Below are 15,000 nucleotides of genomic sequence, written 5' to 3'. Positions count from 1 at the left end.
GCTTTGCTCTCAGCTGTTTTTGTTTGTTTGGTCTGGTGACCCACACTTCACTCTTCAATATACCTGTAGATTTCCATGCCACGTTTAGGTGCTTTGGTGGTATCGACATTTTAACTCACCAAACATAAAACCCCATTGAAAATGAATGGGATGTTATGTCTGGTGAGTTAGAATGTCATCATCTCCAAAGCACCTAAACGTGGCATGGAAATCTACGGGTATATTGAAGAGTGAAGTGTGGGTCACCCGACCAAACAAATAAAAACAGCTGAGAGCAAAGCATCAAGGATATCTGGGCTTCCAGAACTCCCATGCAATGCCCTGCCATTGACTTCAATGTTAAATGCAGCATTCCAGTTACAGCTTATAACAAAGTTTTGAACATTGAAATGTATTGAAGGTACCAAATGCCAACTGTTTTGATGTAGATGGGGGAAAAAAAAGAAGGAAATTTGGATTACAACACTACAAAACTGTTTTGTGTAATTAATTGGAACAGAGCATTTTGGGCATTTTAAGTTTTTTATTATTTTAAAAAATACTGTTATCATTGGAAAATTCATTCAAAAACGTTTAAATTGTACTCTAATGGCTGATGACTTGAAAAATATGACGACTGTAATTTGTATTGATTATATGGGGAAACAGCAAAAAATGTCATTTGCGTAATAATGTGGAATGCGGTGTAGGTGCTGTGACCAGTATGCAGTATGCACTAGTGTGCACTTTAACACGTGGGAACTAAACTAATCCACCTGTAACTTAACTTGTGTTCCCCTGTCAGGTCCAGGTGCTGTGATGAGTATGGACCTGGAAGCGGACCTACTGTACTGTACTGTACTCTGCTTATACATCTGACTGTGACAGCTAAATTAATCCTCCTGTAACTGAACTTGTGTTCCCCTGTCAGGTCCAGGTGCTGTGACTAGTATGCACTTTAACATGTGACAGCTAAATTAATCCACCTGTAACTGAACTTGTGTTCCCCTGTCAGGTCCTGGTGCTGATGCCATCTCTGGGGCGTCTTGCGAAGGCTCCACTCCCCAAACTGGTATTACAATAACAGGAAATGGGTATGCCGTGTCCAGACCCAGAGCGAACTACGCTGCCTGGTAGCGTGGGTAGCAGAAGACGTTTCGCCTTAAAATTTGCTGTATTCGCTCCAGACGCAGCATTGACATGTTTGATTCAGCTAATCACATAACAGCTCTGGCTTGACAGCCTGGGACATTAGGAGTTATGAACGTTCCGATTGGTTTTCGCTGAACAGCGTCAGAGCGAATTCACCTACGATTAGATTGAGTTTAATCGTCAAAATTCGCTCTGATCGCTCAAGAAGCTTCGCTCCTGGCGAATTCGCTCTGGTAGAGCAGGTCGCGTGGCCTCCATGCAGTAATAATGACTTCCGTCGCTTCGTTCGTTCCGTTTGCTCGTCTGTACACGGCATTATTGCATTGAAGGGAAATGGTTATCGCACTAATGGGAAATGGTATTGCACAAAAGCAGGAGAGGGAAACCTTTTTCATTCGAGGGTCCACTTCAAATTCTATAAAGTCCTCCAAGGGCCAAGGACTGTACTATGAACACAAACCAGGATTTCCTCCTGCACTTTAGGCTTGTTATAGTCCTCCAAGGGCCAAGGGTTGTACTATGAACACAAATCAGGATTTCCCCCTCTGCACTTTAGGCCTACGTATATTGACCCTACAACAGACCCTACCTTCTCTAGGTAGGTCCCCTGAAAATATAACTTACATGTATTGCAAATGTAATCTCTGAGATTTCTTTACAAAACCTCATATTTCATGTGAAGTTGCGTAACATTACAATTGTAGGCTATATCATAATTTTATATTATTAAATGATATATTATAAAACGGTCCCTCGAGTTATAGGTTCCCCACCCCTGCACTAAAGGGAAATGGTATATAAAAGCCCTCATGTCAATGAAGTTGAGAGTTTGATTCTTCACATCAAATGGTACTCTGCTTGCTTCTCCGAGAGCTCTCTAAGCTTTTCTTTGTTGTGTCAGGTCCCATTGTACGCGCTACTTACTCTGCGATTAATATAATACTACTTATAATAATACTATAATAATAATACTGATATTCACAATCTCTTTAGTTAGATTTCCATGTTATAACATGCTATAACATGGGTTATGCTGGGTAACAGCATGTTATTCTTTACAATACTGTATGGTTAAAACACCCTGACATAAGTCACTTGACGCACAGTGGGGAGCGATACAGGGAACTCTTTTCAAGGTTGCACCAGTTTGGGAAATGATGATGACACTGGGGGAGGCATTAAATGGTGACACCAGACACCAGCTTGACACCGGCTGTTGCAAGAGGTGACCTCCAGACTGGCTCTGTTTGGTGGATGCTGCACTCAGATGAACTTTTCAAGGTTGCACCAGTTTGGCTAATGATGACGACACTGGGGGAGGCATTAAATGGTGACACCAGCCACCAGCTTGACACCAGCTTGACACCGGCCGTTGCATGAGGTGACCTCCAGACTGGCTCTGTTTGGTGGATTGTTTACATGGTTGCTAAGCAACACCGACCACACAGAACACTCTAGAAGAGGGTACCTCTGGGTAATGACATGATCTTGGTTTGAGGCTCACCGATTCCTTCTCCTATTCTCCTGACCCTGATTTTAAGTTCATGTTTTACGGTCCAGGGTTTGAGTTGGGACATCGGCTGACGTCTTCACTGAAACAAAGTTTGATCATGGTGTTGTTTGGCAATGACATGGTCTTGGTGTGAGGCTCACCCATTTCTTCTCCTATTCTCCTGTCTCTGATTTTAAGTTCATGATTTATGGGCTGGTGTTTGGGTTGGGACAGAGTTAGGGTTTGAGTTGGGACATCGGTTTACGTCTTCACTGAAATGAAGTTTGGCCATGGTGTTGTCTGGTGTTTTTTGGTTTATTTATTGATCAATAGCAAGGTTTCATGACACATGAGCTAACTGTGGCAGCATGCGAAATCCGATGGGAAACTACCTCAGCGAAACACTGTGGATCTGCTGTCTGAGACACTTGTGTTATTTTCTAATTCAGGGATGGGCAACTTTCATGATGAGAAGGGTCACATTTTTTTAATCACCACCCTCGGAGGGCCACATAACCAGGGATCTTTTTGATTTCAACTTGCAGAGTTCGAGGTGCAGTTGGTTGCTCACTGACTGGTGATAGACCTATTGTTTGTAATGAATAGGAGTGTACTCTATTGGTTAATAGTATAATTACAATGGATTATTTCAGGAGTGTTTTTTTTTAGTCTCGTTTTATCTAAGGTAAGGCCCGCACGGAGTAAGGAGGCGGGCCGCATGTGGGCCCCGGGCCTCCAGTTGCCCATCCCTGATCTAATTTGTATAGCACTGTGACAGCCGTGGCCTACTGGTTGAGGAGATGGGCTTTAGATCAGAGGGTTGCCGGTTCGAATCCCACCCTTCCACTCCACTCCCTACCATTCCCATTCCATGGCTGAGGTGTCGTAGAGAAAAGACGCCGAACCCCACATTGCTCCAGGGACTGTAGCCAGATGTGTACCCTGCAAGCATCTGTATGTCGCTTTGGATTGAAGTGTCAGCTATAATTTAATGTAATGTAATGCAATGTAATGTAATTTTACGGCTGTGCCAATAGTACAACAAAGATGCAACAAAAGGAAACGCAATGTTGAATTCACAGATTCTTCTCCTATTCTCCTGTCTTCTGATTTTAAGTTCATGATTTATTGGCTGGGGTTTGCGTTGGGACAGGGTTAGGGTTTGCGTTGGGACAGGGTTAGGGTTTGAGTTGGGACATCGGTTGACATCTTAACTGAAATTAATGTTGGCCATGATGTTGTCTGGTGTTTGTTGGTTTATTTATTGATCAATACTGGGGTTTCATGACACTTGACGTGTCGCGACAGAGCTAACTGTGGCAGCATGCGAAATCAGACTCACACAAATGCAGTTCTGGGGTGCTACCTTGCCACTGAACAGGCACAGCAAGTATGATTGAAATCGGTGTTGATCGGGTCCCAAAGCGTCTGATTTCACGTGAAATGACCTGACTGTAACCAGATGCATACCCTGAAAACATCTGCATGCCGCTTTGGATAAAAGCGTCAGCTAAGTTTAATAGAATGTAATGTGATGTAATTTTACGGCTGTGCCAATAGTACAACAAAGATGCAACAAAAGGAAACGCAATGTTGAATTCACAGAGAGGAGTTCCTCAGAGAGTGCACATCTTCCCCCATGGAACTGTTTATTCATTAACTAATCCTCAATTGGATTAGAAGATGATAAATAATTCCTATAAATACAACAGCCAGCTCTCATTATAAAATGAAATCCCTCTTAATCCTACCAGACGTGTTTGATTGAATGTTCTGCAGCCTAATTTCATGCTGCAGCATTTGGCCCAGAATCAAAAGCCCTAAAGCTTCAAATGGGATAAACAAGATGTCTCTTGCTGAAGTGTAAATGGGTTTCTTATTGGGCTTCATTGCAGTTGCTTTAATAGAACGAGACATTTATATCTGTTTATGCAGTGCCGTCCCATGTCGGAAGATTTGGCAACATACTTCACAAGACCGACATCAGGAGTTGTTGATGTTTACATAGATGTTCACATAGCATGGGATCACCAGCACGCATAAACAACGTTCCTCGAGCAGCTATAATTTAGTGCCTTCTGTTTTTAAAATGTTTCCAAATGGGAAGAATATGAGGGTGCCAAAAATCTGACCGTAAATAAACTTACGAAGAAGACCGAAGTTAAATGGACAAGGGGAAGAGAGTAGAAAGCACACAAAGCCACAATAAGCTGTATATTCAGTTGCATATTCCATACACTGCTCTTCCGGGCTCACTGTGATTGGGGGTGACTGATGCCAATCATCGGATTCTACAGTTCTGATTGGGTGAATCTTCTCACGGGGCAGGTGCCACCACATGTACATCTGCACAGAGTGGTTCTGATCAATCTGTTTCATTCCTTTCTGGAATATTCTGGCCTCTTTTTCTTCCTCCTTTTCTTCAGGATTATCTGCCTTTTCTCCTTGCCTAAGAAAGAAATTCATCTATTCATCATTCTTCTACATTCTTATCACTTGTTCTAACTCACTGACATTCCTTTCTTCCCCCCATCGTCTCTCTCTCCATCTATCCCTCTCTCTCTCTCTCTCTCTCTCTCTCTCTCTACTCTAGATAAGTGTCCGGCCACCAGTGTGCTGGCCTCCCAGATGCACCCCTCCCCCGTCGTCAACCACCTGCTGCTGGGCCGCAAGCCTCGGGGTGGAGGAGGAGGAGGGGGGGCCGGCCAGAGGGGAGGGGGGGTCACCCAGCGGAGCTCCCGGAGCAGCCTGGGAGGTGCAACAGCAGGTGGAGGAACAGGAGGCGCAACAGCAGGTGGAGGAGCTGTTGGAGGACTCCCTCAAGGTCAATCTATTCCCCTGGACGAGGCAGTGAGGACACGACTACAGGTACAACACACAATCACATACCTGCCGACCATTACGCATTTTGTGTAGCAGATACGGATTTTGACATCAAACTACGGCGCTGTCACTTCAAAATACGGGAAAAACCAATAGCAAAGTGTGTTCATGGGCCCTTATAAATTGCTCTGTAGACTTGCAACCAGACAGAGCCGTAGACATGGCTCTGCTTGCAATTGTCTCGCGCTGGCCTTTCCATTGGCCAGCAACGTGTGGGGGGGGATATTGACCAATCAGAGCGCTAGTTTGGATTTCTTCATTGTGCTGCGCTCCTCTGGAGTCGAGGCATCAGCCGACAGAAAGTTTGCTTCGAAATCGCTGTCGCTGTAGTTGTAGAAGTGAGCACCGTCAAAATCACCGTTTCAAAGGTAAATGGACTTAGAGAAAGGTATGGGAATAGTGAATTGCGTCCAGTTGCTAAATCCGTAAACTTATGAAAATAAATAAAGGCCGAGGTCTGACGTAATGATTCACCCAATGTTTCGCCGTATTTGACGGCAATATGTTGTTGCTTGTTTTGATATTGGACCGAAACGAGATTACTTCCGAATGAGAAAATGTGTTGATGACCGCGCTATAAATTAGCAGATTAGCAGCAAACTAAACTCGGTTTCCCTTTGCGCTGGATCATTTTAACTCAGGAAAATAAAGCGATAGTTCTAACGGTTGTGCTCGGAGTAGGTCTACATCCGTAACCTACCATGACACCGTATAGGAATACTGTTCCCCCCTGAGTCATGGCCCATTCTGTGAACCGGTGTAACAGGTCGTGCGTCATAGCCTACCAAATATGCATCACTCCACTACTATCCGTAATCACGTATGGCAATCTATTAATAAAATCAATTCTCCTATCATCTATATGTGCCGAACAGTGAACAATAGCCAACTCATGACGGCAGATGAGGGTAGATAGACCTACTATTATGCAGAGAAGTGAAAAAAGAAGCGATGCCCCTCAAAAGTTACAGTGAAAGTTCCAAGAGCATTGGCCATTAGCCCCCGTCCCTCAGTAGAGCCACTACATGACGCATTTTGTACTGAATGAATGCTGAAAGTGTGATTTTGATGTTAGCCCCCAAGGTAATAATATTAACCTGATATTATCCTAGCTTAGATAACACTTGTCTATATATTTTTCTCTACTGCTGATGCTTCTTCACAGTAGGTGACATCACCATTTATTAACATTGGGGGAGATGATGTAAGAATCATTACAATTCAACTTTTTGTTCATAAAAATCACTGAAATGCCTCGGTATTTTATAATCAAATTGTACATTTTCCTACATGTACCTTCTACAGCCAAAAAAATAATAAGCAAATGCTTCAATTTCATACTCAATTCCAGCTCCTTAACACCCCCCAAGTGACTAAATGCTCTGTTTGGCTGGTACATAGGATAACTTAATAGCCACTTAGGCCTACTAGCCAGACTGGTGGTATGTTTGACTAGTAAGATTAACAGCCATATTGGCTGGTGATCAATAAAGTTAATTTAGAGGCCTGAATTCCAGCACACTATATCATAGCATTTTATTGGTGTTATGGTGTGAAACAAAAAAAAACAACTTTCATGAAAGTTTAATAAATTATGGTAGTTCAAAGTCTTTTGAAGAGCAAGATAAACTATTTGCCAGATACTCTGGATGTTAGGCTAAAATGCATTAAAAAGCAGGAAATTGCATCTAAGAAAAGCATTTTTTTCTGGGGTTGGACCCCCCTGCCTGAATGAAGTGTCTCATATCTTCCCTGTTGACATTTGGCAACCCTAGGTGTAGGGCAGACTATGCAAAACAAAGTAGCCTCTCAGATGGGCCCGCCGGCGACCCCGTTGCTTTGCCATGCCAAGTTGTTGCGCCGTGAATTGCCGCGCCGCGATAAGTTGCTACTCAAAAAAAAAATTAAAGGTTGGCAGGTATGCCATCAGCATCTGAATCTGCATAGAATAATAAAGTATACAATACACTGGAGTACATTAAGTAGAATAGAATAGAATACATGTAGAGGGGTAGAGTAGAATAGGCCCAGGTAGAGAAATTCTTATAAAAAGTAAAAAATTGTAACTTTGAGTCCCTCAGAATTTCTCTACAAGTTTGAGAGCTGATGAGCACCAAGGGGAAAAGGTGAAGACGCAGAAGCACCCCAATTACCTGCTTGTATTAGAGTAGAATAGGATTTAGTAGGATAAAGTTGAGTAGGATAGAATAGAATTTAGTAGTATACGTACAAAAGAATAGAATGGAATTGAGTGAATGGTAACACTTTATTTTAGGGATACATCTATTAGCACCAATACATACAATGTCCCTGTATAAGTAACTTGTAAGGCATGTACAAAGCAAAATCAAACATTTGTTAAGCATGTATTCCCAAATGTCTTGTTCATACACAGTAAGGGATTTATTACCAATTTAACCCTAGTAAGGACCTAGTAGGCCTTAGCGTTTGCTTTATTACATGCCTTACAAGTTACTTATGCAGGCATTAACATTGTATGTATGTATTAGTGCTAATATATATATCCCTAAAATAAAGTGTTACTGAGTGAATAATAAAATGGAGTAGAATAACCGATTTTCTCTCCCATGAACCATCACTCACTCCCTTGCTGTCTCCTCTAGAATGAGCAGGACTACAGTAAATAATACTGCTGTTAGCAGCTAACGCTGTTAACTGTTACAACACAATAATTTGCAGTGTAATTAATTAATCTAATAAAGCATTATTAGCATTAATAAAGTGCTAATATAAAGTGATAGCCCTAGTAAATATGATTATATTAACTATTGCTTTCTCTCTGTTTGGAACTTTCTCTGTGTTCTCCCTTGACTACAGTCTCCATGGAGAGCTCACGTCCGCACCCATCGTCGGAACATGGCCAGGGCACGCGCTCAGCTGGACTTCCGGAACGCTGAGGATGAGGAGGAAGAGGAGGAAGGAGAGGAGGATAATGATGAAGGAGAGGAGGAGACGACACCAGATGCATCAGTGACCACAGAAGAGAGAGCACCAGACTCCCCAGCCACCTCCTCAACTCCCACTGAACAGCAGAGGGAAGAGGAGAAAGAGGAGAGAGAGGAGAGAGAGATCGGAGACCTGGAAGAAGAGGAGGCGCTGGGGGAGGGCTCTAAAGAGGAGGCGTCCAATGAGCTCGCTGAAGGGGAGGGCTCTGCAGAGGAATTGACCAATAAAAAGAGCCCAGCAGAGAGGCTTGAAGGGGAGGAAGAGGAGGAGGAGGAAGAGGAGGAGGAAGAGGAGGTGCCTGGGCCCAATGAGGAGGTGAAGAGATCAGAGGAGGTGGAGGGTCGCTTGGCCTCCTTAACTCTGGACTCGGAACAGCCACCCTCAACCCCTGCCAGAAGCTCAGACCCAACACCTCAGCCACAGCCAGAACCAGAGCCAGAAGTGACTGGTCCAGAGCTGTCCGACAGTCCACCCCAGACTCCTACTCCATCCCCATCCCCATCACCATCGCTATCACTGTCATCCACCCCGTCGTGGAGGACCCCAACCCCGTCGTCAAGGACACCGTCCCCATCTCCACAGAAATGGGCCCCTCTTCCTCCTCCTCCTCAGCATCCCTCCTCCTCCTCCACCTCTCCCACCTCCTCATCAGTCCGTCCTCCCCCTCTCCCCTCCTCTTCCTCCTCCTCCTCATCATCCGCAGTCCGTCCTCCTCCTCCTCCTCTCCACTCCCCCACCAGCTCAGAGTCTTCCTCCTACTCCTGCTCCTCCTCTTCCTCCTCTCGTCGAATGCCTACCTCCACCTCCACCCCCGCTGGACTTTGCAAGTATCAGCAGCAAGGTCACCCATCCCAAGGACATTCGTCCCAAGGTCATTCAGCCCAAGGTCAATCGCCTCAGCAAGGTCACTCCTCCTCCTCCTCTCTCCACTCCCCACTGCAGCCCTTCTCCCCGTTCCCGTGTGTCAAAGCTCCTCGTAAGTCTGCCGCGGCGCGTAACCTGGGGCTGTACGGCCCGACCGCGCGCACGCCCACCGTGCTGTTCCCTCACCTGTCCAGAGGGGGCAGCAGTGGCCACGGCAGCAGCCGCCTCAGCCACAGTGCAAGCAGTACCGGCATCGCCACAGGGAGGCGATGATGAGCTCCTCATGCTCGAACTGTCTTTGTCTTTCTCTTTCTCTCCTGCTTAAACTCCCTCTCTTTCTCTTTCTCGCTCTCTCAATCTCTCTCTATCTCTCGCTCTCTCTCTCTCTCTCATTATCTCTCTCTCTCTTACACATTCTCTTTCTCACATGCACATCTCTCTCTCTCTCCATCCCTCTCTCTCTCTCTTACTATACCTCGCTCTCTCTAACTCTCTCTTTACCTATATCTCTCCCTCATCCAACATATCTCTCCTCTCTCTCTATCCTCCACTCCTCTTGAGTCTCTATGTGATGGCGTGTGTGTCTTGAACTCTATGCATCAACAACTACTGGAGACACAAGCCAGACTGCAGGACACGTCTTACACTGTAAGAAGTAGCACCGGACCTCAGCACTTTACACACACACACACACACACACTGTACCTGTTCCTTCCAATAAACTACTGTATGTGCATGCAGACACACAGACACACAGACACACACACACACACACACACAGAAAGAAAGAAACTGAACATTCCTCAGACATCGACTCATGATCATACCGTTACATCTCTGCTGAGGTATATACAATATGCATTCTCCTCACCTATTGGGAACTGCTACGGGTGCTGAGAAGGGTCACTCTTTCTTTTCCCATTTTCTAAACTGACTTTTTGTTTTGCTTGTTTTGCTTCTGGTGGATCACAGAATTGTCATTATGGATATGTCTGTCTGTTCTCCACATCGACCTCATGAATAAATAAATCAACTCACTGGGAAACGAAACACTCGCAACAGAGAATATCATTGTTCCACTTGGAATGGCCATGAAAATCAGTGTTCTATTTTACATTGCACTTAGCTGGCACTTTTTTAATCCAAAGCAACTTACAATTATTTTACAGGGTATTGGTTACAGTCCCCAGAGCAATATGGGGTAAGGTGCTTTGTTCAAGGACACTTCAGACATGGATGAAGGTGTAGGGCGGGGTAAGGGTGGGATTCAAATCTGCAATCCTCTGATTTTACGACCACCTCCCTAGGCCATGGCTGAACATACATGGGAGTCATGGCTCCCAAGTTGATGCTGTACAGCCCCCCTACAGTCTTAGGGGTCGTTGAGGAGAATTCAGCTGAGAGGGAGGGATGCTCAGTTGCCATTAGGGGGCATTAGTCTATTTTAGGAAAATTGTTTGTTCAGGTACATTCGGGTTCCCTTCACAGCGGGAAACTCCACCCGCTTTGTCGGGAAGCAATCAACTTTGAGCATTGCCAACCGTCCTGGGTAGAGGCGTGTTCAAGGCGGTGTCGTGGTTTATGCAGAAACGTTCTATTGGGACTAGGAAATGTTTGTTTTAAACTTTGGCGCAGTCTGTTCTGCCCTCGACCAGTTGCAAACCAAAGGAGGTGGGTCAACCATGCCGTTTATATTAAAAATGTTAGTTGTTAAAAATGTTAGTTGTTATGCTCTTGGTCAGACCAAGTCTCGAAGAGATTTGAAAGTCATGATAATCAGGCTAGTTTCCATGCATCAATATCTCGATTTCCTTTGGAGTAACCCACCTAGCATATCCTGAATAAGGGCTTCTCCGGGATACTGAAGTCGGGAAAAAGGTGTTTCTGTGATGATCAGAGTCAAACACAGCCCTATCGGATCATATTCGGGACAGACCTGCATATAAACGTAATCAGTGTTCCACTCCTCAACAGACATGACATGACCAATATATTGTTCTACTTGCAGCGCACAGGGTTGACTGCTCCACTTAGAACATGCGGTAGTCTACATGGCAACCATTGTTCCACATAGAACAGTGATCCTCAAAGTGTGGTCCAGGGACCACTGGTGGTCCACGGCAGGGCTCAGGTGGTCCGCAAGGGGATTTCTACTTTTCCAAGACTAGCTAGGAGTAGGCTATAATATTTGTAACATAAATTTAGCTGAAGTATTATTTTCACCACAAAAATGCAGTTTTGTAATGTGAATATGTTGCATCGAAATGAGCAGTGTCAAATAAGCACCCCTCAACTGTCAATTCAGTTGACAGGTGGTCCCTGAACACTTTTAGGAGGGGACGAAGTGGTCCTTGGCATGAAAAAGTTTGAGAAACACTGACTTAGAATATATAGTAGACCCGAGAGACTCGTGGTTGGTTCCCACTGAGACATATCCTGGAAACCGTTATAGGTTACAGAACCTGACCCGTGCAAGGGGACAGCCCCAAACTGCAGCTCAAGGGAACAGTGCGGTGGGATGCTACCATGCCCTTACTCAGAAACATTTATTGATTGCAGAAACATTTATAAATTAAAGAAGCATTTATCGATTTTTAAATCTAGGGAACGTAGGGAAATCATATTTGAATGTCATCATTCTGTCTTAAAGGGGTATGCCACTATTTTGGGGCTTAATACAGTTAAAATTGTTGGCCAGGGTTTATAAAGGTGGTAAAGTGTCTTATTTTTCATGTGAAGTGTTGTCTTGCTTTAAGACAAGTTAAAAGAGGGAGTATGTCGCTAAGCTAGTGAAAGTCAATGCATCCATGTAGCATTGCTACATGCTACACGGATCCATTGACTTTCACTAGCTTAGCGACATGCTCCCTCTTTTAACTTGTCTTAAAACAAGACAACGGCTTACATGAAAAATTAGACACTTTACCACCTTTATAAACCCTGGCCAACGATTTTAACTGTATTAAGCCCCAAAATAGTGGCATATTCCTTTAAACACGTATATAAATGTACCCTTTATCAGACGATATTGTCCAAAATTTAGATTTTTTTTTTTTTAACAAAATCCCATCTTCAAATCTGTGGGGTTTTTTTTTTCGTTATCTAAAGCAGGCCAGTTAATTATACGTCATAAGCATTTATAGATCGTTGCTATAGAATACATAGATATAGAATCATTGCTCCATTTAGAATGCACAGTGATAATTATTATTGTCCGACAAGTTGCAACACAAACTACAAAGAAAGTATTGATCCATGCCAAAACAAGAGTTTGTATACAATTATAGCACATTGCTTCAAACACATGAGAATAATTGTGCAAAGCCCCATGAGATTGGGTGTGATGAGTAACATGTTGAATAATAATTATGATCTGACCCAGAACAATTAAATCACACAACAGGGGTTATTCATAACGCACCCACACACACACACATGCACGCACACACACACAAACACACACACCACTCATACTTTCACAACTCTCTGCTCACACAACTCACTGTTGCTGCGTGGCGCCAGGGTGTGTGTGTGTGTGTGTGTGTGTGTGTGTGTGTGTGTGTGTGTGTGTGTGTGTGTGTGTGTGTGTGTGTGTGTGTGTGCGCATTTCATTCACTCACTCCATTGCTTCCCTCCAATTCTTCACCTCCATCCAAATGCCCCCTCTTATCACTCCATCTCCTCCTCTCTTCATTCCTTTTTAGTATTCATCCGTCTCTTCCCTCGTTCTCTCTCTCCATTCCATCTAGAGTTCATCCCCACTATCTCAGAGTTCATCATATAATTACACACACACACTACACACACACACACACAGCTCTGATGAGGCAAACAGTGTGACCCCTCCACCACCACTACCTAATTACTACACACACACACACACACACACACACACACACACACACACACACACACACACACACACGCACACACTCACATACACACTCACACACATGCACACACTCACACTCACGCATACACACACACACACAGAGAAACACACACACATATACACACACACACAGATCAGCTCCTATAAAACGGTGTGACCCCTCCATCACCACATAATTACAGATACACGCACGCACACACTACACACACACACCACTACCACAAGGCAGACAGTGTGACTCTTAACCATATCAACACACACATCACTGGAGAACAGCTCACCAATCCATGCACGGATCCACATTCCATCTCAGAGAGAGAGAGAAAAAGAGAGAGAGGGATAGAGAGAGAACAGACAGACAGACAGACAGACAGACAGACAGACGGAGAAAGGAGACAAAGGGAAGAATGAATGAATGTCTGCATATGATTATAACGTCATTGTCAGAAAGAGGGATGGGGAAGACAGAGGGGAGAGAGGGATGTGAAGACATGTAAAGAGAGTTGGAGAGAGGGATGGAGAGAGTTGGAGAGTGACAGCATATTTGTGCAGATTTGCAAATAGTGTGAATGATCAAAAAAATCAAATAAAATGAACCCGGGTGTGTAGAGTACAAGCGCCGCCTGAAAGAGAAGAGAAGAGAAGACATGTTTGTCTTTCAGAGTCTGTTTGATATTAAAGTCGAATGGAAAGAGGGCAATGCGAAGACAGCTGGAGGGAGGGATGTAACCATAACGATGATGGAAGGGCGTGATCATAACTAGGAAAGAGGAGACACGTTTGTTTTTCAGTGTCTGTGTCATATTATAGTCAAATTACAGACACCACTAGAAAGAGATTCCGAGGAACTTGTCAGCTGTCAGCCAGGGCTGGAGGAGAGATAGGGCCCGGGCACTTTTGTTTTTAACCCTTTAACGCATAACATGGGTCTAAATAGACCCGGCTGAGTTTAAAATTTCTATATCTTTGTAAGAATACAATTTTCTTACTCAGCACTCCATGAATTCCTCAATTGACTTGTTTTTGTCCCTTAGATGACTTAATTTATTTTTATGCATCATAACTTTTTGCGTGAAAACACTTTTTTGGTTACTACCCCTTTAACGCATAACATGGGTCTAAATAGACCTGCATTCATTTCCTATATAATTTCATCACAAGCTTAATGTCTCTTAGCCATATTGAAAAAGGATTTTGATTCTTTTTCTAAAAGTCCAACTTTTTATCATTTATGGAGTATTATCTCCCAACATCAATACTTATTTCAAATACTTGATGGTTATTCTTTGATATACAAGTCATTTTATACAACTATATGATATTTAGACACATGGGTCTAAATAGACCCGCATTCATTTCCTATGTAATTTCATCACAAGCTTAATGTCTCTTAGCCATATTGAAAAAGGATTTTGATTCTTTTACTTAAATTTCAACTTTTTATCATTTATGGAGTATTAACTCCCAACATCAATACTTATTTTAAATTCTTGATGGTTATTCTTTGATATAGAAGTCATTTTATACAACTATATGATATTTAGACACATGGGTCTAAATAGACCCGCATTCATTTCCTATGTAATTTCATCACAAGCTTAATGTCTCTTAGCCATATTGAGAAAGGATTTTGATTCTTTTACTAAAAAATCAACTTTTGTCATTTATGGAGTATTAGCTCCCACCATTAATTCTTAATTCAAATACTTTATGGTTATTCTTTGAAATAGACATCTTTTTATACAATTATATGATATTTACACACATGGGT

The 15,000-nt window shown here is 43.4% G+C and overlaps 1 protein-coding gene across 1 annotated transcript in view; it reads left to right on the top strand.

The window, feature by feature from the left end:
- Nucleotides 1-9,696, top strand: part of tbc1d30 (TBC1 domain family, member 30) — a 55,144-nt gene extending 45,448 nt beyond the window's left edge. Inside the window, exons 14-17 of the mRNA XM_063217804.1 lie at nucleotides 995-1,051; nucleotides 5,217-5,303; nucleotides 5,792-5,874; nucleotides 8,345-9,696. Coding sequence (XP_063073874.1) covers nucleotides 995-1,051; nucleotides 5,217-5,303; nucleotides 5,792-5,874; nucleotides 8,345-9,610 — 1,493 coding nt within the window. The 3' untranslated portion in view covers nucleotides 9,611-9,696. The remainder of the gene's footprint in view (nucleotides 1-994; nucleotides 1,052-5,216; nucleotides 5,304-5,791; nucleotides 5,875-8,344) is intronic.
- The last annotated feature ends 5,304 nt before the right edge of the window (nucleotides 9,697-15,000 follow it).

The sequence above is a fragment of the Engraulis encrasicolus genome, chromosome 15, assembly GCF_034702125.1.
Source record: "Engraulis encrasicolus isolate BLACKSEA-1 chromosome 15, IST_EnEncr_1.0, whole genome shotgun sequence".
Classification (NCBI taxonomy): domain Eukaryota; kingdom Metazoa; phylum Chordata; class Actinopteri; order Clupeiformes; family Engraulidae; genus Engraulis; species Engraulis encrasicolus.
The sequence above is the reverse complement of the archived record's forward strand: the minus strand, read 5'-3'. Positions and strand labels throughout refer to the sequence as shown.